Genomic DNA, 24,342 nt, shown 5'->3' with positions numbered 1-24,342 from the left:
TTCGGTTGTTCTCGTTAACCCCAGTACCCCCTGGAGTCATTTTTCGTTTCAGCTCCCAAGCACACATTTGAGAAGGCTTTCGTAGGAGTTTGGGGTATTTCCAGGGCTAGCTTCATGACCCTTCTAGTAGTTTAACCTTTCTTCTGTACCATGAACTTAAAAAAACCCTCATGGGAACCCGATTAACCCCCTTTTTTATCTTTGGGAATAGTTGACATGATAAATGGAAGCGTCGGAGAACGTACCACCCCCTGGGCTTTCTCGATGACAGTTACCACGGGGGGAACTATTACAATGTGCTCTGTCCTCCCCCCTTGGGATATATTAACAAACAAACAAAATACCCTCTCAGTTAGGCTAGTTGCTATTTTTTGTATTAGTAATTTGTCTCGTAATGGTGATTGGGTAGTCTGGTATAGATTAGTTGATTATTATGCTTAGACGTCTCCTCCCTTGAGATAGCCTATATATTAACAAACAAACAAACAAAATACCCTCCCAGTTAGGCTAGTTGCTATTTTTTGTATTAGTAATTTGTCTCGTAATGGTGATTGGCTTGTTTGGTGTAGTGTAACAGTTTATTTTGCTTAGATGAACAAATAGACCGTTCATGATGATATAAGATGACAGTGTTTTGAAGTAGTGACCTCCACACTGAATAGACCACAAGTATTAATAATGATTTTACAATTTGGCGTCATCGTAAATAATAGCCTAATACATGGGATCATCGTAATTACCCTAGTCCCCCATCACACCCCATGGCAGATCTCGGTTATTGATCAGGAAGGTCTTGTTATCTGTCTACAGTCATACGAAATGGTTCCTTGGCAGGGTAATAGTGGTTTTGGTCGCCCCTGAAAACATCTTGGCCGCGACTCCCTCACGCTGACCCATGGCTCCTTTGTGACGTCACGCTCGGGGACAGGCTAGCATAATAAACACCAATTTTCAAGGTAAAGTAAAGGCGGCTGGCTGACATGGATGTGCTAAATATAAAGGGGAGGTTTTGTTAGTGTTCTCACGGTAATCATTATGTACTGGGATCCTTTCGTTATATTAAAGGAAAGACATGAAAGTAGCAACGTGTGAAAATCCTCTCCGGCAACTGAGCGCCGTGTAGCAGCTCCTCGCAGTAGTGTATTGGCGGCAGTGAGAGGAGGGTGTGCCGCTGGTCCCTCCCTGTGTGGCTGACCTGACCCTGGAGGGGACTTTGTAGAGAGAAGCGATTGTCAAGTGGATGTGCGGCTCGGAACTCTGGCTTGTCGTGACTCTAGTGGCCGAGGTGACTGCTTGCTTCTGGCTCCCTGTGGCTTATTCTGGCTTATAGTGGCTCGAGGAACTCTCATTGTGTGTCAGAACTGTATCTCAAGTGACTGACTGGCTTATAGTATCTGAACTGTCTTATTCTTATTCTCGTGTATCATAACTGTGGCTGACGTGACTGCTTGGTTCTGTCTCCTTGTGGCTTGTTCTGTCTCAGTGTCTCGGAACTGTCTCACTCTGTCGTGTGTCAGAACTGTGGCTGTTGTGTCTGTGTCTGCGTGCATGAGTACTGTCTCGGCAAGCGATGAATGGTGAAGTGGTGGTGTGTGGCGGCGGCGGCGGCGTCGGGATGATGAAGACCAGCCAAGTGAACAAGGCTGGCCCGAGCGGGTGGTCAGCTGGCCACCACCACCACCACCACCACGACCTCTGGATCCAGCCCCCGGCCACCACCCCCGCCAGCCTCAGCCCCAAGGAGCCCCCCACCAACACCTCCATGGACTCCGGGGTGGCTGGGCTTAGGGACACCCCCGTGCACACCCCCGCCCCCATCCACCACCACAACACTACCCCCACCACCACCTCCACGGCCAATAACAACAACAACATGGGCAGCAAGGGGAATAACAACAACAATAATAACAATAACAACAATAATAACAACGAGGATTACGACGTGCCGAAGTTCATCGTTGACCACACCACGCGGGCCACCTACATGAAGGGCCGCTTCCTGGGCAAGGTAAGTTCACTGCCCCATCCAGACTCATCCACCTTCACGCTCACTGCCCCGGCCTCCTCCTCTTCCTCCTCCGCCACCCTCTCCGCCCACCCCACCCCTGCCTCGCCACGGGCCCGCCTACCCTTCCTTCCTGTCCCCTCCTCCTCCTCTCTACCCAGCGCACACCGTTCATCCTCCTCTTCCATAGCATTCCCTGCCAACTTTCCTTTCGTTCATATTTTTAGCATTGTTTTATTTTTGTTTTGAGCTGTACCTCGGCCTACCTTACTTTACCTCTCTGCCAACTCTTTCTTACTTATTTACTCCTTACTATTCCTCTTATATCTATTCCCCCCTCCTCCCCTTAGCACCACTACAGCTCGCGCCTACTCCTCTTCCTCCCCTTCCCCTTTCCCTTTCTTCCATTTGCATCCACTTGCCATCTCATCCCCTTATCACGGCGCCATGTCCCCTTCCTTCTCCTCTACCCTGCTATCTGACGCCCTTCCCTTCCCCTCCCCTGCCTTCCCTTCGTCCCTTCCTTATCACCCTCCCCTACCCTCCACCTTCCTTTTGTCTAGACACGACCCACCTTCACACGTGGCCACGGCAGGTGTGTGTGTGTGTGTGTGTGTTTGTGTGTGTCGCCTTCTCCGTGCCTGGCGCCGGAACCCCCCCTCCCCCCCCATCCCTTGCCTCAGGTCGTTCATGTTTGGCGTCGAGGTGCCCGGGGCAGGTGAGCCTTGGGCCGTAATTGGGAGTTCACCTGTGATGCACCTAGCGTAGCGGCGGCGGCGGCGGCGGCCCGGACTGCCTCCCTAATATAGCAATGGACCTCCCTCCCCAGTCTCGACCTCCCCCCCCCCCCCCACGCCCACCAGCCTCTGTCCCTGCCCCGCTGCTCCTGCTGGTGTGGGCGGCGAACCTCCCACCCCTGCCCTGCCCTGCTGCCTCGCCTCCCCCCGCTACTCCCGACCGCCCCTGCTGGCTAGGTTGCTATCCTTCGTCCCCTTCCTCCGTGCCCTTACCCTCCTACCTGTGCCACTGTCCCTGTCCTGCTGGTATGGGCGACTAACTAGCTACCCTCCCCCCCTCCCGTACCTTGTTACAGTGTCCCCTCCCCCTTCCTCCAATCGCAAATACAACTTGCTGGTTAGAGTGGCGCCCCTCAACTCCTCCTACCCTTGCCTCAGCTCCTTTCCTGTCCCTGCAAGTTAGATTGGCGCCCCTTACCACCTTCCTTCCCCTGCTGGTTGGCGCCCCTCACACCTTCCTTCCCCTGCCTTAGCTCCTCCCCGGTCCTGCTTTGCCTCCTTCGTTACTACTGCTTCTGCTGGTTAGGATGCCGCTCCTCACCCATTCCTCCTCTGCCTGCTGCCTTGCCTCCGTAACTACTGCCTTTTCTGTACTTAGGATGGCGCCCCTCACCCTCTTCCTCTGCCTCAGCTCTTCCCTGCCCTTGTGCCTTTCCTCTTGTTACTACTGCGTCTGCTGGTTAGGATGCCGCCCCTCACCGTCCTCCTCCCCCTGCCGGTGAGGGCGGGGGACCCTGCTTCGCCGCCCCGCCCTGGACCAGCCCCTGTGGTATGGGCCGTGGCTCACTCAATGCCACCTTCCTCACTGGTCAGTTAAGACAACGCCCCTCCTTCGCCCCTTCCACCTGCACCCCCGACCTGCGCCCACACCTGCCTGCTACCCCATCCACTTGCACCCGCGCCCCACGCTCCCCCTTCCACCTGCACTCCTACCCCTCGCCCACACCTGCACCCCCGACCCGCGCCCACACCTGCCTGCTGCCCCTTCCACTTGCACACGCGCCCCACGCTACCCCTTCCACCTGCACTCCTACCCCTCGCCCACACCTGCATTCTACCCCTTCCACTCCTTCCACCTTCACCCCCACCCCGCGTCCACACCTCCCTGCTACCCACGCCTCCCTCACCCCTGCCCTCCTCTCACACCTACCTTCTCATCCCTGCCCCCCTCTCACCCCTTCACCTGCATCCCTCCTCGCCCACACCTCTCTCACCCCTGCCCCTCTCGCACCGCCCTGCCCTTGGCCCGCCGCTGCCCTGTCCCTTCGGAAATTAAAAGCGTTTTGCTTGTCAGTCACGGCGATGGTGACTGATACCTATGGTGTACGCGGCGGCGGAGTGACCGTGATGAACTATACCCTGGTTGGCACATGGTGATCGACGCTATGTATTTCCTGCTGCCCATTACTCACACGTTCGATCCCCCCTGAAAATATGAGTGAGTGGCCCGCGGCCCCCCCTCCCCCCCAAAACTCATTTAGGATGCCCCCCCCTTAACCTCATAACTCAAAGCAGCGACCGGGTTAATGGGTGAGGAAGGAAAGGGGGGAGGGGGGGAGGAAATGGTCGGCAGGTAGGGGGGGGGTAAGGTTAAGAGGAAAACCCAGATGTCTTTTGTCCCCGTTTGTCGAGAGAGAGAGAGAACTACGACGAGGTACTGCTAAAGTTCTAAATCCCCAAAGCATCGTTAAACACTATTATCAAACTGCGTAATGATCGTAACGCAATTAAAGCTTCACAATGCTTCGCTCTGGGCTCTTGAAGTCCCGAACACTTGATTTCGAACCGTTCCTTCCTAAACTATTATCTTCCCAACGAGGACTACGATCACTGCCACTATCGCGGGACTTAACGAGACAGTTTGTATTAAGTCTTATTACGAGATAACGCGGGAAAACACTTGAGCCTGCCTAACTCCGCGATGGTCTAGTGTTGCCAAGTTATCGTACTCAGAACCTAATATTATCGTTTTCTAACCCATAACTATTGCAGAAAAAAGAAAAAAAGAAACCAGTATAAGTAATACCCTTGATGTTCATAGTTATTGGTCAAACAAATAAAAGAAAAAAAAGACACCAGTTTAATTAATAGCCTTGATGTTCATAGTTATTGGTCAAACAAACAAACCAAAAAAAAAAAAGACCAGTATAATTAGTAGCAGTATGATTAACGATTTTAACTAACATTCAGCCCATATCTATCTTTTTTTCTTATATTTAGTAGCAGTATGATTAACGATTTTAACTAACATTAAGCCCGTATCTATACCGTATCAGTTTTTCTTATATATAGTAGCAGTATGATTAACGATTTTAACTAACATTAAGCCCGTATCTATACCGTATCAGTTTTTCTTATATATAGTAGCAGTATGATTAACGATTTCAACTAACATTAAGCCCGTATCTATATCTGTTTTTCTTATATCAATGGAAACAAGAGATTATCAAGACACCTCTCCACTCGAAACTGACCTCTCTTGCCTCTTGTTTTTATTTCTTTGTGGGGGCAGCGTCTGGCGGGGTTTTGGGTTGCCGTTTTAGCTTTCTGCCCTTGAACTGCCTCCCTTGCTATGGAACAAAAAAAAACAAAGGCTCCATAAGCGCTGCCCCAGTAACAGAGTAAAGAGAGGTCAGAAGAGAGGTCAATGTCGGTTGGAGAGATGTCTTACTCATCGTCTTTTGTGTTCTCCTCATTTTTATTTTGCTGAAGTCTTTATTTTTCCTTCTTTTTCCATTTTGTGTCTTCCTCCTCTCTGTTCTATTATCCATTCCTAGCTTATCTACTCTTTGCTTGCCTTCTCCTTCCTTCCCTACTTTTGCCGTGTTTCTTGTTTCTCTTTCGGTTTTCTGTTCTTTACTTTCTTCCACATCTAACTTTTTGCTTCCTCGCTCATTCTTTTGTCCCTATTTAAGCCCGTATCCTTAAGCGTCTCAGGGCCGTATTTTAAGACACCATCGCTTCTCACATCAACTATTTCTAAAGGTCAAAAAGGGGATCAATCGAGTTCTAATGAGTGTTTTTGTAGATTCATGGTACAGGAGAAGGATCAAACTACCACCGGAGTCATTAAACCTTCCCTGGAAATGCCCAAAACTTCTAGGAAAGCCTTGTCAAATATGTGAGCTTGGGGGACGAAATGTTTTAGTTCGCCTGCTTGAAAACCCTCTCGTAGAAGTTCCTGGGTTTTTCATGGACTGTTTCGTGATCCTAGTGACAGTTTTACACGACTTCCTCACCGTGAACTTGAAAAACCCGCATGAAAACCTGGTTAAACTTGTCCATGGCCTTGGGGAACAGCCGCAGTGGGAGTTTGATACGGATAATAATATGGACCTTTAATCTGTGTGGGCGCGGAAGTTTTTGGTCTTAAGCACCTTGGTCAATCACTAGTTGCTTGTGTACCGCTGCAAGCCGTTCACAGGTTGCTCTTTGCCGTTCGCTAGCCGCTCTTTGCCGTTCACTAGCGATTCTCTGCCGTTCACTAGCGATTCTCCGCCGTTCACTAGTCACTCTTTGCCGTTCACTACTTGTTCTTTAAGCCGGGCAACACAGTAAGCTGAGCACGACAGTCTGGTAACCTTGCATAACTCTCTCTCCTCTGTTACAATACTACAAGGGGGAGGGAGTGACCTGGCGTGATGGGTGGGTGCCTAACATTGCGGTTCACTTAAAACAGCGCAGGAGGACGACGTTACTGCGTATATGCTCTTTAATATGTACGTTTGCGGGCACGATAGGCATAATTTAATGATTGTTCTAGCTACACACACACACACACACACACACACACACACACACACTGACACGCACGAACACGCATACACACCACTTAACAGGTTCTAGCGTGCTCACTACCCCTTCCTCTCCCCTCATTCCCCTCCTCCATATCTTCCTCTCTCTCCCCCACCCTGCCCTCAATCCCTTTTTTGTTACGTGCTGGTCAAGAAATAACAGATGAGTCCCTTTTACCTTATACTTTTTTTACTGCTGTGGAGATAATAAAAGGGTAAAAAAAATAGATAAGATAACGCCTTCAATACTCAATAATGATGGTATAAGAGGAGAGAATAACATAGGAATTCCGTTTACCTAATACATGTTTACTGCTGTGGAGACAATAAAAAGAAAAAAAATAGATAAGATAACGCCTTTAATACTCTTTAATGATGGAATGAGAGGAGAGAACCGGAAAAACCTCTCTCACATTTCTCCCTTTAACGTGGAGCACTAATAGTAATGATCGTTAATATATCATTCTGTTCAGCCGAAGAAACACTTTATTTTTTTTTTTTACAGCAGAGGAGACAGTGCAAGGGCGTAAAAAAAAAAAAAAAACATCCTAATGAAATAAAAAGCCCGCTACTGATTGCTCCTGAATAGAGTGGCCGAAAAGATTATTCAGCCCTTCACTTGTATACCTATAGAGACCTTTTTATTTAACGTTCTATCCCTTATCGTAACGTGTACCAACCGCTTCGACCCTTTACTGATATTTGTTCTAAGTTAAGACATTCATTATATTTAGTCCTTCACCTGTATACCAATATTCACGATTTTTTTATATTTAACGTTCTATCCCTTATCGTAACGTGTACCAACCGCTTCGACCCTTTACTGATCTTTATTCTAAGTTAAAAGACATTCATTATATTTAGTCTCTCACCTGTATACCTATAGTCACGATTTTTTTTATTTATTTAACGTTCTATCGCTTATCCCTTAACGCTTTATTTCCCTTTGTTTCAAGCCAAAAAGACATTATATTCAGCCTCTCGCGTAAGCCGATTGTCACGGTCTTTTATTCAACGTTCTATCGCAGTGCTCTTCAAACTTTTCTCCTTTCTCGCAGCGACCCGGTTTTTTTTAATTTTTATTTCGAGCATGACCCTCACCAGCCATAAACAACCCCCCTGACAGTGCCTTGAGTGGCGGGTGCGTCCCTGCGTCTGCTAGTGTGTTAGGTTAGGTAAGGGCGTGGCGGCTCTGTATAAGGCGTTTCTCGCGGCCCGTGTCAACCTAGCTTATTTATTTATCTGCGAGTGATAAGGTTCATGGTACAGAAGAAGGGTCAAACTACTTCTTCAGTCAAACTTCCATGCCTGAAATGCCCCACAACTCCTACGCTTGTGTCAGAAATTATGTTCTTGGAAATGTCTTCTAATTCGGATGTTATTACCCTTACGAGACAAGCAACCTCCCTGGACAGTGCCGTGCGTCCCTTCGTTTGCTAGTGTGTTAAATACGTGGCAGCTCTATAAGGATGTTGTCGCGGCTTGTTTAATTACTATTCTATTTTTGAGCCTTACCCTGACGAGCCATAAACACCCCCATGGACAGTGCCTTGAGCTGCGTGTGCGTCCCCTCGTCTGGTAGTGTGTTAAGAACGTGGCAACTCTGTATATAAGGATGTGCTCGGGGCCTGTTTACTTATCTATTTTTGAGCCTTACCCTGATGAGCCATAAACACCCCCCATGGACAGTGCCTTGAGCTGCGTGTGAGTCCCTCCGTCTAGCTTTATATATAAGGATGTTCTCGGGGCCTGTTCTTGACGAGCCATAAACACCCCCATGGACAGTGCCTTGAGCTGCGTGTGCGTCCCCTCGTCTGGTTGTGTGAAGGACGAGGCGGTGCTGTATAAGGAGGTTCCCGCGGCCTGTGATGACGAGGAACCTTACGTCTTAACCTCGTTTGGACGTCGCGGCGCCGGCAGTAGCGGGGCCCGAGAGGCGCTGCTCGTGGTGCCGCCGCCGCCAGATCGATGCCACACGCGGTACACTACACGGCTGACATGGCCAATCCCACGCACCCCTCCCCTCCACGCTGCTCATTCACCCCCCTCCGCACGCCCCTCACCCTGTCTCTCTCTCTCTCTCTCTCTCTCTCTCTCTCTCTCTCTCTCTCTCTCTCCGCAGCATCTCTTCATCTTCTCATCTCGGCCCCCACTATCTGTTTCCCACACACCCTGCCTCCCCTCTTTCCTCTCCCTCACCCTGTATTTCAAGCTCCCCGCCCCCTCCTCACCGTCTCTTCCCAACCCCCTTAGTCTCCCTCTCCCAGCATCCCTTCATCTCCTCATCTCGGCCCCCACTATCATCTTCTCACACGCCCTGCCTCCCCTTCTTCCTCACCCTGTATTTCACGCACCCTGCCCCCTCCTCACCGTCTCTTCCCAACCCCCTTAGTCTCCCTCTCCCAGCATCCCTTCATCTCCTCATCTCGTCCCTCCACTGTCATCTCACACGCCCTGGCTCCCCTCCTTCCCCTCCCTCTCCATGTATTTCACTCCCCCTGCCCCGTTCCTCCCCCTTCCTTCCTTCCCCTCTCTCCCTACCATCCCCCCTCATCGTCCTCCCCACCAACCACCCCTCCTGCTGCCTCTCCCCCCTTCCCGCCGCTTCCCCAAGAACCGCCTACTCTCCATTCTGTCCTCGTCCCTTCCCTTCCCTCCCTTCCGTCCTCTGGGTCTTATCTTTCCCTGGCTGTCATGTCCCTCCCCTTGTTGCTGCCTTCATCCCCGTAGTAGTAGTAGTAGTAGTAGTAGTAGTAGTTCCAAGCCTTTGTGTCCCCCCAGGCTTGCTAGTCGCGGCTGAGGGCGTCACGCTTGAGGCCCCGCGCGGCGCACCATCACCGTAACAGTAACAGGTGCGGGAAGGCAAGCCAAGGCGAGTCAGGGCGCATTGTGTGTGTGTGTGTGTGTGTGTGTGTGTGTGTGTGTGTGTGTGTGCGCCGCCTCAGTAATTGCATTATTATCCGCGCCGTTTTATTACCGCTGCTGCTATTTTTCCCACTTGATTTTTTTTTGTTTATTTCTATTATTGTGTTTGCCGCCGCCGCCTGCAGGAACGGTGTGCGTGGGAAGGTATTGCTAACGGGTCCCTCCAGGCGGCTAATTCCTCCTGCGATCCTGCCACCGTGTGTGTGTGTGTGTGTGTGTGTGTGTGTGTGTGTGTGTGTGTGTGTGTGTGTGTGTGTGTGTGTAGGCGCCGGGAAGTGTGTCAAGGGGTTGAGAAGCCCCTCGACAGCCATGACGCGACGTGACCCTACTTACCTTCACGCCCCTCCCATCCACCTGCCTCGGACACTACTCTTCTTCTTCTTCTTTTTCTTCTTCTTTTTCTTCTTCTTCTTCTTCTTCTTCTTCTTCTTCTTCTTCTTCTTCTTCTTCTTCTTCTTCTTCTTCTTCTTCATCATAACCACCATCACGTCTATTGCCTTACCGTGGATATTCTATTTTCTTCTTGTTCCCGTTTTTGTTCTTATCCTTGTTCTTATTCTTATTCATTATCCTCTTCGTACTTTTACTTCTTCGTTCTTCGTTTTGCGTTTTTTTTTACAGCAAAGGAGACAGCTCAAGGGCACACAAAAAGAGAGAAAACAATAATAAAAAAAAGCCCGCTACTCGCTGCTCCTGTTGTTGTTGTTGTTCATGTTCTTCTTCTAACAACTAACTAACAAACAAAAACAGTAGTAACAATAATAGTCACCAGGGTCAGTCGCGGCCTCCCACATCGAGTGCCAAGCCTACTGCCTACGTCTACTGCTACTTCTATATCTCTGCCTTTGTCTATGTCTCCCTCTATCTCCCTCGTGGCCAGGAATGTGGAGATAGCGGGGACAGATTACGGAGGCGTGTGTCCACTTTTATCTCGGTGTGTTTGTATATGTGTTCGGGTATTGTTCTCTCTCTCTCTCTCTCTCTCTCTCTCTCTCTCTCTCTCTCTCTCTCTCTCTCTCTCTCTCTCTCTCTCTCGCTCTGTCACACACACACACACACTCACACACACACACACACACACACACACAACCAGGGTCTCATCGCCCCCTCGCCGAGATGTATTTCTGTACGCGCGTCCCGGAGTGAATCTGGCCGGGGGGAGGGGATGGGGGGAGTGAGGGGCGCACGGGGCATGAGGAGACGGTGGGGGAAGGGTCTAGTTGGGGGGTTCATTTGGGCATGAGAAGGGTGAGGGGGGATGAGGGGTAGTGACTGGCGGGCATGGAGGGGGGGGGCGTTCATCTGGGCATAAGGGGGAGAGGGGTGAGCCAGTAGGGGGGCGTTGCAAGGGGGGGGGGGGGAGGGGGGCCACTTATAGCCTGGCATCAGTGTCTGACGTAAATAAGGGCAATGTTCGTGTGTGACAGGACGCTCACACACACACACACACACACACACAGTAGAATACATAATGAAGGTCGTGTTTTCTTTTTTTCTTTCTTTTTTATAGTTGCAGTTTTATTTGCTCTCCTGGTGACTTCTGGCTTTGTTTTGATGGTGAGGCTGTCTCCCCTCCTCCTCCTCCTCTCCTCTTATCCTCCCCCTCCCCACACCCTTCCCTACCCACGTCACTACGCTCCCTTGTTTACCTCCCCAGCTCTCCCAAACCACGTCTCCCCACCTCACTTCCCCCCTTTTTCTTTTAGCTCCCCTCCCTTTCCCTTCTTTCCTCTCCCTTCTCCCTCCCCAAACATATGCTTCTCTTCCCACACTTTAATAATACTTCTGTTTAACTCCCCAGCTCTCCTAAACTACGTCTCCCCACCTCACTTCCCCCCTTTTCCTTTTAGCTCCCCTCCCTTCCCCTTCTTTCCTCTCCCTTCTCCCTCCCCAAACATATCCTTCTCTTCCCACGCTTTAATACAACTCCTGTTTACCTCCCCAGCTCTCCCAAACCACGCTCCCCTTTTCCTTTTAGTTCCCCTCCCTCTCTCCCTTCTTTCCCTTCTCTCCCTTCCCCTTCCCTCCCTTCCTTCTCCCAGCCTTTAATACAACTCCCTTGTTTTCCTCCCCAATCTTCCCAAACCACATCTCTCCGCCTCTTTTCTCTCCTTTTAGCTTCCCTTCCTCCCCTCCCTGTCCCCTTTATCCCTCCCCTCTCCACACCCTTCTCTATCTTTGTTTACCTCCCCAAACTTCCCCACCTCCCTTGTTTTCCTCCCCAAACTACATCTCCCCACCTCTCTACTCCCCATTTTCCTTTTAGTTTCCCTCCCAGTCCTCTCCATCTCTCCTCTCCACACCCTTCTCTATCTTTGTTTACCTCCCCAAACTTCTCCCCTGTTCATTCTCCTCTTTCTCTTCCAAGCTCCCCTCCCTCCCTTCCCTCCCTCTCCCTCCCGGCTTGCTCTACCTACCTTCAACCCACACTCACATCAATAAAATTAGTAAGTGTATGCATACGACTCTCAGGACCACAATTGTACAGATATATACACCAGACTGAACTTTCCCCTCCCCTCTCCCCCTCCTCTCCCTTCCCCAGCACAATTACCTCCTCCTCTTCCCCTCCCCTCTCCCTCGCCTTCCCACACACGTATACAACACCACAACAACTACACCAAATTTACAGGACACTTATTTATTTATTTATTTGTATCGTAAGTTTTGGTAGGTTAAGGAGTTGGGATGAAGTAGTAGTAGTAGTAGTAGTAGTAGTAGTAGTAGTAGTAGTAGTAGTAGTAGTAGTTGTTGTTGTTGTTGTTGTTGTTGTTGGTGTCATAGTCATACACCACGTAGGCCTATGTCTCCCTCTACTACTACTACTACTACTACTACCACTACTACTACTACTACTACTACTACATTCCTCTCCCTCTTGTTCCCCCACCACATTCCTCACAATTTTCCTCCATCTCTCCACCACAGACCAATTTCCTCTCCCCACCACATCACTCCCCTCCCCTCCCCTCCCTTTCCTCCCCCACGGTTTCCTCCACTCCCCAAACCGCACACCACCTTCATCACATATTTTTCACACCTCCCCTTCCACATACTTACTTTCACATAATCCACCTCCACCTCCACCACCTCCTTCGCGACCTTCCTGTGGGTGCCAACTCAAGTACAAGGATAGACTGGCAACAAAGTGAATGGGGGGCAGGGTAGTGGAGTACTCTATTGTGGGCACCGGTTTTCCTCTTCTCTTCCCCCCCCTCCCCCCCTCTCTCTCTCTCTCTCCTTTTTCTCCTTTATCCCTTTTTTTTGTTTTTTCCTTTTTGGTTATTTTTTTGTTCCTTCGCATTCATGATTTTTTTCCTTCCTCTTCTTCCTTTCTTTCATAATTTTCTTCATTTTCTATTTTTTTCTTTCATTTCGCTCATTTTTATCTTGTCCATTTTCGCGTTCTTGTTTTTCTTTCTTCATTTTCTTCCCCATTTCACTCTCTCTCTCTCTCTCTCTCTCTCTCTCTCTCTCTCTCTCTCTCTCTCTCTCTCTCTCTCTCTCTCTCTCTCTCTCTCTCTCTCTCTCTCTCTCTCTCTCTCTCTCTCTCTCTCTCTCTCTCTCTCTCTCTCTCTCTCTCTCTCTCTCTCTCTCTCTCTCTCTCCTCGTCCTCCATAAATCTTGATAATACAGCCCACAACCCTCCTCTCCCAAGCAACAAACAAACAAACATACATCCCTTACACCTCCTCCTCCTCCTCCTCCTCCTCCTCTTCTTCTTCCTCCCCCTCTGAGGTCCAAAATCTGGTGGTGACAACGAAAATGAGTCTTTGGAACCCCACTGACTGCCAGGGAGGAAGAGGAGGAGGAGGAGGAGAAGAGGAGGAGGAGGAGGGCCCGGGGTCACCTCCTGCTGGCTGAGACGATATAGTCCTGCGAGAGTCAATATTTGAGGTCAAACAACGAGGATTTGTTGGTGATGCGGCGAGGGAGGAGGAGGAGGAGGAGGAAGGGAGAGGAGAGGAAGAAGAGGTAAGAGTGTGAGAAGAGGAGAAAGAAGAGTAAGGAGAGGAGGAAATGTGTGAGATGGATTGGAGAGAAAATGAAGAAGTAGAAGAGGAGGAGGAGGAGGAGAGGAAGTGGAGGAGTTGGAAGGAAAGGAGGGGTCGAAGATGTGGGTGAAGCGAAACGAAGAGAAAAGGAAGAAGTAGAAGAGGAGGAGGAGGAGGAGGAGGAGGAAGAAGAGGTAGACGAAGAAGATGAAAGAAAAACGAAGGGAAAGAAAGGAGTGGGAAAAGATGGGAAGTAAGGCAAGGGAAAGGAGATAAACAAGAGGAAAAGGAGAAGGAAGAACAGAGGGAGAAGAGGAAGATAGGAGAGGGAGGAGGGTGGCAACACGGAGGAAAGATGCCCCTGGTTATTCTCCAATTTTCCTCCTCCTCCTCCTCCTTCCTTCCCTTTCTTCCTACCTGCTCAAATCCGTCCTCCTTCCCACGCCTCCCCCTCTCCCTACCTTGATAAGCCTTACCTTGCCTTACCTTATATTATATTTCATTTCCCTAACACCTTACCTTACCTTTCCTTACCGTCTCTTACCTTGACTTATCTCTCCTTGCAGTATACCTTGTCTTTCTTCACCTTACTTAGCCTTTCCTTACCTTAACTAACCTTACCTTACCTTATTTAACCTTTCCCAATATTACCTTAACTATCCCTACCCAACCTAGCCTTTCCTTACCTAACCTTACCTTACCTTACTTAGCCTTTCCTTACCTTATCTAACCTTACCTAACCTTTCCCAATATTTCCTTAACTATCCCTACCCAACCTATCCTTACCTTACCTTACCTTACCTTACCTTACCTTACTTGGCCTTTCCTTACCTTAAATAACCTTATCTTTCCCTTATATACTTCACTCTACCTTCTTTTACCTTTCCCTAATTTACCTTACCTTACCCTGCCATTTCTTACCTTTCCTTACCTAGCTCTCCGTACCTTACTCTACCTTACCTTGTCTTTGCTTACCTCGTTTCCTAGGAAGATGACAGGGAAAGTTGTCATGTGTTTGGGCGGGGAGGGGAAGGGAAGGGAGGGGAAGGTCGAGGCGTGCGTACCAGGCAGTGATGGGAATAGAAGGGAGAGGGAGGGGACTGGGGAAGGGGAACTGTGTCACTTCTTGTACCCTGACACCTGTACCCTTCACCCCACCCCTTCACCTCACCCCTCTCCTTCACCTCACCCCTCTCCATCCTATCCATCTCCACCCTATCCTTTTCTATTCTAGCCCACTCCACTTCATTCCTTCTCTCTCCACATTTATCCCACTCCACTCTATCCCTCTCTTCCCCATCCCTCTCCACCTCATCCCTCTCCATCCTATCTCTTTCTATTCTAGCCCACTCCACTTCATTCCTTCTCTCTCCACATTTATCCCACTCCACTATCCCTCTCTTCCCCATTCCTTTCTTCCCCATCCCTCTCCACCCCATCCCCTTCCACATTTATCCCTCTCCACTCCATCACTCTTCCTCATCCCCTTCTACCCCTCTCCACTTTATCCCACTCCACCCTCTGTGTCTCATCCCTTTTCACTCCACTCCACCTCATCCCTCTCCACAGTATCCTTTTCTATCCCGTCCCATTCCACTTCATCCCACTCCTCATCCCTCTCTTTCTCATCCATATCCATCCCATTCCTCTACTCCATACCGCTTCACCCCTTCCCTCTCTACCCCCTTTCCTCTCACTCCCACTCCACTCATTTCCTCTCTTCTCTACTCCACGTCACCTCATCCACTCCTTCCTTTCCGTTACCACCTCATACGGTCATACCACTCCGCGATCACTCATTTCATCCAAGCTGTAAGAGTGTTGAGTGATAATAATAATAATAATAATAATAATAATAATAATAATAATAATAATGATAACAATAATAGTTCCGCCGTCGGTCTATTCTATGAAGGTCTATAATCTCTAACGTTGTAAAGTGTAATCTCCGTCCTATCAAGGTTTTTGGCATAAGGAAGAGAAATTATTTGATAAAAAGCGTTATATTTTACCAAGGTCTTAACAGCACTTGATGAATGGGGCTGATAAGATTAACATATACCTGTGTGTGTGTGTGTGTGTGTGTGTGTGTGTGTGTGTGTGTGTGTGTGTGTGTGTGTGTGTGCGGGTGTGGGTGAGTGGCTTTGTTACGAATGGTTGAGTATGAATAGGGAGGAAATAGTATTGTGTAAGAGTGCGCCATTATGCTAGTGTGTGGGTGGGTAGTTAGTGTGTGTGTGTGTGTGTGTGTGTGTGTGTGTGTAGATACGGGGCGTGTGTTTAAGTGTGGGTGGGTAGGAAGGTTAGGTAAAGTGTGTGTGTGTGTGTGTGTGTGTGTGTGTGTGTGTGTAGATACGGGGCGTGTGTTTAAGTGTGGGTGGGTAGGAAGGTTAGGTAAAGTGTGTGTGTGTGTGTGTGTGTGTGTGTGTGTGTGTGTGTGTGTGTGTGTGTGTGTGTGTGTGTGTGTGTGTGTGTGTGTGTGTGTGTGTGTGCGTGCCAGTCCGCTCATCAGGTAACATTCAGCGTAATGAAACTACCCGCGCCGGATATAAAATCGAGGCCCTTTAATCTCGTTCCTTGAAATATAATTAAATTCCGCTGCAATCGCTTCCCGGGAGAGAGAGAGAAAAAAAAAAGATGGAGAGCACTTTTGAACGAGAGGGGAAAAGTGAGTGCCTGATGAGAGAGAGAGAGAGAGGGGGGGGGGGAGATTGCGTGAGGAAACGAGGCAATATCACAGTTTCCCTTCAAGCACCCGAGGCGAGGAGGAAGAAGAAGAAGAGGAGGAGGAGGAGGAAGAAGAAGAAGAGGAGGAGAAGGAAGAGGCTGGAGGTGCGCACGGTATTTCCTCCTTTTTCCCTCTCTCTCTCTCTCTCTCTCTCTCTCTCTCTCTCTCTCTCTCTCTCTCTCTCTCTCTCTCTCTCTCTCTCTCTCTCTCTCTCTCTCTCTCTCTCTCTCTTCCTTTCCTCTCCACTGAAGCCATTTCCCCTTGTCTTCCCTTTCCTTCCTCTCTCCTCCTCCTCCTCCTCCTCATTATTCTCTTCCTCTCCTTTTTCTCTTCTTTGTCCTTTTCTTTTTCCTTTTCCGTTTCGTGTTTCCTCTTTGTCCCCTTTTTTTCCCCTTTCTCAATTTTCCTCTTATCTCGTTCCTTCGTTTCCTATTTCCTTCATTCTTTCCTCTTCTTTCTCTCCTCTGATATCTTCCTCTTCCTCTTTCTTATTGTCTCCCTTTCCCTCTTATCTTTCCCCTCCTCTTCCCCTTCTTCATCACTTTGTCCTCTCTTCCCCTCCTCTTCCTTCCCTCTTTTATTTTCCCCCTTCCTCCTCCTCTCCTCGTTTATCCTTCCTTTTTCTATTCCTCATTCCTTCCTCTTTTTCTCTTCCCATCCACATTCCTTCCTCCTCCACTTCCTCCTTTTCCCTCTCCACATTCCTCCTCCTCCTCCTCCATTTCCACTTTCTTCTTATCATTTTCCCTTCTCCTCTTTATCAGTCCCTCCCTTTCCCTCACAATCTTATCCTATTCCCTTCCATTCACCGTTCTCTTATTCCTTCCTTTCCCCTTCCGTCTAATATCTTATCCCCTCTCTTCCCCACTGTCTTAAACCTTCCCTTTCTTTTCCCATCTTATCCTTTCCGCTCTCCTATCCCATCCTATCCCTTCCCTCCCCCCCCCTGCACTGTCCCTCCACTTTTAACACTTTTCTCTCCGCGGTCTTTTTCCCTCTCCGTCACGTCTCTGGTTCCCATTCTTTTGCCTCTCCCGCTGAGTCTTCGTTTTTCCTTTTCTCTTTTAATGTCGTTACTTTTTACTTGAGGGTTTAGCTGCGTTTTATTTCCCTCCTCCTCCTCCTCCTCCGCCTCCTTCTCCGGATATTACTGCTGACGATGTTGCTTTCCTCTTTCCGTCAGTCAGTCGTGGACATGCCGACGTCAGCTTCCGTTAACGCTGACTCTTGCGTCTTGCGTCATCACCCACGCGCACACGCACACAAAAAAATGTATCTCTCCTTCCCGTGTGTGTGTGTGTGTGTGTGTGTGTGTGTGTGTGTGCTTTACGAAGCCAGTGTGGTGCGTGCAGGGAAGTATGTCAAGCCTAGTACACACACACACACACACACACACACACACAGAATAATTGTTGAGTGTCTGGTGCCATGAGAGGAGGAGGAGGAGGAAGAAGAAGAGGAGGAGGAGGTATAGGAATCGTGTACACATATTATAAACGATGCCGCCGTGTATGTCTAATCAACCTGTGTGTGTATGTGTGTGTGTGTACCTTCATGTCCCCGTGTGCACCTATCTATGTACGTATCCTCGCCGCGGTGCCAGGGCCGTGTAAGGATAAGCTTGACGTGGGCGGCGAAACTGGTTCTTCCTTGCCTTGCCTTCTTTGCTTAAGGGGAGGGGAGGGGGGTAGTGTTGGGGGTGGGGTTGGGGGTGGCACGCGTCATACTCCCTAGGTCAGACCACTCGCTGCTCCTCCTTCCGTGACTTCCCCCCCCTCCCCTCTCCTCCCCTCTTCTTCCTCCCCACCTCCGTTTTCTCCCCTCTGACTCTTTCGTGACTTCCTCCCTTCTTCCCCTTTCTTCGTTTCTCTTCTTCAACTACGTTTTTTTTTTCACTCCCTCCCCGTCCCCCTTCCCTCCCCACCTGTGTTTATCCTCTTCTCCTTCTTTGTGACTCCCTCTCTTCCCCTTCTTCATTATTCCTCCTCTTCCCCTTCTTCCCTCCTTCGTTATCCCCCTCCTTCGTTATCTTCCTCCTTCACTTTTTTCGTTTTTCCTCCCTTCCCCATTTTCATTATTCCCCTTCTTCCTTCCTTCGTTATCTCCTTCTACCCCTCCTTGGTTATCCTCCTCCACTTTTTTCGTTTTTCCTCCCTTCCCCATCTTTATTATTCCCCTTCTTCCTTCCTTCGTTATCCCCTTCTCCCCTTCTTCGTTATCTTCCTCCTTCCTTATTTTCGTTATTCCTCCCTTCCCCATCTTCATTAGTCTCCTTTCCCCCTTTCTTCATCCCTCCCCTCTTTTCCCTTCCTCCTTTCTCCCCCTTCTTCCCCTCTTTGGTTATTCTCCTTTTTTTTCCCTTCGTTATTCTCTTTTGTTAATCCCTTATCCTTCCTTGTTCCACTTTCCCCTCATACGTAACTTCGCCAATCCTCTCCCTCATCCCCTTCCCCTCTCCCCCCCCCCCCTTCCCCCCCTTTACTGCAGCAACGGCGAGCAATAACACAGTTCCGGGAGTCAGCACTGAAGCCAAAATATGAGTGCGTGGCTTTGGGGTGGGTGGGGGCGAGGAGGGGAGGGGTGAAGGTATAGAGGGGAGGGGAGTTGGGAGGGGGTCTTTGTTGACATTGATCTGAGTAGTGCGGTAGGTTGTGGTGGTGGTGGTGGTGTAACAGCAGTGGTGGTGGTGGTGATAGTGGTGATGACGGTGGATTTTGGATGAGGGTGATGAAGGGAGTGACTGAGGAAGGGGAGGGGAATGAGAGGGGAATGGTCGAGGGGAACGAGGAAGGAAGGAAAGGAAAGGGGAGGGAGGGGACGAGGAGGAGGAAGGGAAGGAAAGGAAGGAAGAAGAAGCGAGGAAAAAGCGTGACACCGTTGAATAATGAGAAAGACAAAGAGGATAGGAAGACGAAGAAGACAAGGATGAAAGTGAGAGAGGAAGGAAGGAAGGGAAGAAGAGAAAGACGAGAGAAAGAAAAACTAAAAGAAAGTGAAAGTGAGAGGAAGGAAGGGAGGAACAGAGGAGGGAAGAAGAGAAAGACGAGAAAGAAAAAAAACAAAGGAAGTGAAAGGGAGAAACAGAATGAGGGAACAGAAGGAAGGGAAGAAGAGAAAGGCTAAAAGGACGTCAAAAGAAGGAAGAGGAAGAAAGAGGAGAAGAGAAAGACGAGAGCGAAAAAACTAGACCAAAAATAAAAATAAAGAACAGACGTAAAGGAGAGAGAGAGAGAGAGAGAGAGAGAGAGAGGAAGGAAGGTAAAAAGAAAAAAAAACGAGACAAAAGAAAGACTAAACAAAAAAAAAAAAAAACGAAAAAAAAAACCCCGACTTAAAGAGAGGAAGACTTAGAAAAATGGTTATCGTGGTCAGTGCAGCGGCGTCTGGGCGGGTGGTGGGGAGGATGGGGGGGAGCGTGACCTTGGCGCCGCACACCTGCCACTCAAGGGTCACCTGCCACTTGACGCCGCGCGGGGAGACGTGAACTGGCGCCCCTCACGTCCCTCCCACCTCCGGGATGCTGGGGGGGCGGGGGAAGGGAGGATGAGAGAGAGAGAGGAGGAAGATGGGAAGGAAAGAAGAATAGAAGAGTAAATAAAAGTAAATAAAATAGGAAGCAAATAAGAAGATGAATTAAGTAAGAGAAGGATGTTAAGTAAGAAGCGAGTAAGTTTAAGAGAATGAAAGGTCGGAATAAGAATAAAAAGCAAGTTAGTAGAGAGAGAGAGAGAGAGAGAGGTTGGAAATGAATGGGGGGGAGGGGAGGGGGGTTGTCTTATACCTTTTAAAAGACTAATGTGCTCGTTTTTTTCTTTTTATCAATCATTAAACACTATATTATTATTTTTAGTTGGGTTATGTATAGTGATGATGATGATGATGATGATGCATTTATCGAGATGGGTTGTGATTTTTTTCCTTCCTTTCATGTTTTTTTTTTCTCATTTTCCTTTTTCGTCTCGTGTTTTCCTTTTTCTGTCCTTTTTTTCTCCCCTCTCAAGTTACTTCTTATATCTCTTTCGTCTGTCTCCTCCTGCCTGCCTTCCTCCCCTTCTTTTTTTTACATTCTGTCTTCCTGTCTGTCAATGTTATATATTTGCAAGTTTTCTATTTCTGTTCCTTTTTCCCTCTCTCACAAGTTTTCTCTTTTTTTTTCTCCCTCTCTCAAGTTTTGCCTTTTTCTCCCTTTCTCAAGTTTTCTGTGTCTTTTTCTCCCTCTCACAAGTTTTCTCTATTTTTTTCTCCCTCAAGTTTTCTGTGTCGTTTTCTCCCTTTCTCAAGTTTTCTGTGTCTTTTTCTCCCTCTCTCAAGTTTTGTGTCTTTCTCCCTCAAGTTTTCTGTCTTTTTTTCTCCTTCTCTCACAAGTTCCTTCTCATCTCTTTCCTCGTCCCTCCTTCCTCCCTTCTACCTCCTGTCTGCCAGTCTGTTGCTGTTATATATTGTTAGTTTTCATCGTTTTCTTCTTTTTTCCTCATGTTTATTGATTTTGCACTCTTAGATCTATATAAAGTATGGTCGATAAATTAACTGACTGAAAGAGGTGGTTAATGGAAAGGGTCCTTAGGTGGTAGGGGGGATGATGGGAACGGAAGGGGGGGATTGGAGAGGATGAGAGGTGGGGGGGGGGTAGCATGTGGGAAATATTGCTTAGTGGAAAAGAAGGAAGGGGAAGGGCTGAGGAATGAGGGTATTTGGGGAATGTTGCTTGTTGGGAGAGGAAGGGGGGAGGGAAGGGAAGGAAAGGTGGGGGGGACTGGGAGTATATCGTGAAGTAATATAGCTTGCTTAGGAGGAGGAAGGGGAAGGGATGAGGAATTAGGATATCTAAGGAATGCTACTGAGAGAGGAAGAAGGGGAAGGGGATGGAGAGGGTGTTGGGGATGGGGGGGAGGGACCTGGAAGTGAAATGAGACTGCGGGGAGAGAGAGGAAGCTATGGAAGGGAGGAACTGGGGAATGGGGAGACTAGAGGATTGTGGGGAGGAAGAAAGGGAAGGGGAGTGGAGGAGGAGAACTGGGGAGGAAGGGAGAAGTGGGAGCTGATTAGGAGGAAGAAAGAGGAAGATGTGGAGGAGGAAAATTGGAGAGATGGAGGGGAGGGTAGGAAGAGGAAATGGAAGAGGGGAATGAGTGGGGAGGAGGAGGAGGGGGATGATCAGGCACTTAGCGGCATGCATCGTGGTGTTGGGGATGTCAGCTTGAAGTGATATGTCCGCCCCCTCCCCCCCCAACCCCACCCCCCTCCCCAACCTGTGAGTGGAGGAGGAGGAGGAAGAGGAAGAGGAGTGACCTGACCTGTTTTCTCGTTATTACTTCCGCCCTTCGTTTTAACCTGTCTTCCTCATCTTGTCCTCCCCCCCCTCCCCCCCTCCTCCTCCTTCCTCTCATAACAGCACCCTCTCCCCCCTTTCTTTCTTCCTCCCCCTCCTCATTAACCTGTCTCCTCACCTTACTTCCCCTCCCTGCACTGTCCTCCCTTCCCCTCAATACAACCCCCTTCTCCCTTCCCCTCCCCGAACTTCCCCCTTTCTTTCCCCCTTCTTTCCTCCCTTCCCCCTTGTTCTCCCCCTTCCCTAAGCCTCCTTTCCCCCCAACAGCAGCACTCCCATAACCTCCCCTTCCCGCAGCACCCCTTAACCTCCCTCTCCCTCACCCTTCGCTCATAACAACCCCCTTCCCACATTCCCTCCCTTCTTCCCGACCCCTCTTCCCCCACAGCCAGGGTCGTCCAGGGAGCGTTTCTGAGCCCGGCTTGCGAAGGGCGGCCGCTAGCGATGCATTCTCTATTTGCTCGTCGATCAATAGTCCTCAATAAGTGAACGAGGGGAAGAAGAACGCAGGGAGGGAGGGAGAGGGTGAGGGGCGGAATTAAGGAAGGAGGGAGAGAGAGGGAGGAAGGGTGGGTGAGGGAGAATGCAACAGCTGAGTGACTGAATGAGGAAAGAAAAAGGATAAAAAGGGAAGTGGGAGAAGAAGGCGGAGAAGGAAGAACAGAGGGAGGGAGAAAGAATGTGTGAGGAAGACGATGAAGAAAGGAAGGAAGAGACGAGAGAAAGGAGGGAGAAAGCGGGAGAGGGAGGTGGAGGGAGAGTGTGTGAGTGAGGGAGAATGCATGTGAGAGAGTGAGTGAGTGTGTGTGAGGAAAAAGGAGAGGGGGAGGGAAGGGAGAAAGAGGGAGAGAAAAAAACGAAGAGGAAAGATTTTAAGGGAGAGAAAGAACAGGAAGATGAAAAGGGAAGGAAGAGAAAAGGGAGGGAGAGAAAAAAGGGAAGGGTTTTGAGGGAAAGAGAAATTAAATAGGAAAAAAGAAAAGCAAGATAAAGAGAAAAAGAAAGGGAGTGAATCAAAATGAGAAAAAGAGGAGAAAGAAAGGAAGGCAGTGAAGAAAAAAAGAAAAGGAAATAGAGAAAAACAGGAGAAAAAAGGAAGGAAACCATTGAAAAAAAAAAGAGAAAGGAATGGAAGCAAGAGAAACAAGGGAATGAACGAGAGAGAGGCTAAACAAGTGATGGCTCATAAAAATGGTTACCGATATCGAAGAATTTGGGTTGCATGTCACGTTACCTGTGAGGCTGCGGCGGCCAGGTGAGGTGGGGGGGAGGGGGGAGGGGGCAGGAAAGAGGGGGGTAGGCAGGTAATTATGGCAACAGGTGTTTTGGGTCGCCTCCTCCTTCTCCTCCTCCTCCTCCTGCACTTGTCATCCTCGTCATTGTAGTGATGGTGCGTCTCTTCTCATTTCCTCTTCCTCCTCCTCCTCCTCCTCCTTTTGAGCTTTAAACATCTTCCTTGCCTTAGAGAGAGAGAGAGAGAGGAGGGATGGGAGAAGTCTTATGGAAAAGGAAGAAGAAAGAGATAAAAATAGGGAAAGCTTGAAGAATTATAAAGGAGGAAATGAGAGAAAGAGAGAGAAAATGATGAAAATGGAAAAGAAACAAAAAAATAAAATAAAATAGAAGAGAACGAGGACTGAGCGAGAGAGCGAAGAAGAAGAAAAAAAAAGATGAAATAGTTTGAAGGGAATGTGTAAGGAAGGAGGGGGAAGGGATGGAGAGGAAGGGGTCGATAATGATGGGATTCAAGAGTGTTCCTCGGCCAAGTCCTCGCCCGGAGAAGGATGGGAAACTGTGTTGAGGGGATTCTACTCCAATTTGTTGACGCGGAAGTTTGGTGGCTGTTATTTCTCTCTTATTAGCTGTGAGGTGGAGGAGGAGGAGGAGGAATAAAAACGAGAGAAGGAAACAATTACCCCAAAAAACTCTTACAATGCGAACTGGAGAGAATGAGGAAATGCGAAGATATAAAAAAAATGTGAGCAAGAGGAATGAAATTTTAAATATATATATAAAAGAATGAGAACATTAGAATGACAAATCACAAAGAAATATTAAAAAAATGAGGCGATAAAGAAGGAGGAGGAGGAGGGAGAGAAGTGACTTGAGTGGAGCGTTGGTGTGTCCTTTTGTCAGCTGGGTCGTGTATGTATATATGTATGTATGTATGTTTGTGTGTGTATGGATATTTTTTTCTGTTTTCGTTTGTGTCTGAAGCCTGTTTGTTTTGTAGGGTTCCTCTGTAGCGGCGGTGTTTTTGGTAGAGGTGGTGGTGGTGGTGGTGGGGACTCGTTTAGCGGTTTCGTGTTTTGGGTTTCGCTTCCCTCCTGTTTGGTTTATCTGTGAAGTCTGTTTTTGCTAGGCTTGTCATCTGTAGCGCTGTTGTGGTGGTGGTGATGGTGGTGGTGGTTGGGGCAGGAAGTCCTGTCTCCCCGGGGCAAACGTCTTGTGATTCTGGCGGCGGTGGTGGTGGTGTTGATAGTGCTTTGTTGCTGGTGTTGGGTACTAGTGGTGGTGATGGTGGTGGTGGGTACTGATACTGAGGGGGGGGGAGGATTGCTTTGTTGCTGCGATGGGTACTGGTGATGGTGGTGGTGATAGTGGTGATGGTGGGTAGTGGGTTGGAGGGGAAAGGGAGGGGATTAGTGGTGGTGATTGGTGATGGTGGGTAGTGGTTTGGAGGGGAAAGGGAGGGGGTTAGTGGTGGTGGTGGTGATTGGTGATGATGGTTAGTGGTTTGAAGGGGAAAGGGTTTAATGGTGGTGAAGG

General features: G+C 49.0%; 1 protein-coding gene across 1 annotated transcript in view; it reads left to right on the top strand.

The window, feature by feature from the left end:
- The first annotated feature begins 1,030 nt into the window (after positions 1-1,030).
- Positions 1,031-24,342, top strand: part of LOC126986788 (serine/threonine-protein kinase plk-2-like) — a 132,945-nt gene continuing 109,633 nt past the window's right edge. Inside the window, exon 1 of the mRNA XM_050843159.1 lies at positions 1,031-2,008. Within this exon, the coding sequence (XP_050699116.1) occupies positions 1,571-2,008 (438 nt within the window). The 5' untranslated portion in view covers positions 1,031-1,570. The remainder of the gene's footprint in view (positions 2,009-24,342) is intronic.

The sequence above is a fragment of the Eriocheir sinensis genome, chromosome 63, assembly GCF_024679095.1.
Source record: "Eriocheir sinensis breed Jianghai 21 chromosome 63, ASM2467909v1, whole genome shotgun sequence".
Classification (NCBI taxonomy): Eukaryota; Metazoa; Arthropoda; class Malacostraca; order Decapoda; family Varunidae; genus Eriocheir; species Eriocheir sinensis.
Note: the sequence above shows the minus strand (reverse complement) of the source record. Positions and strands in the feature narration are given on the sequence as shown.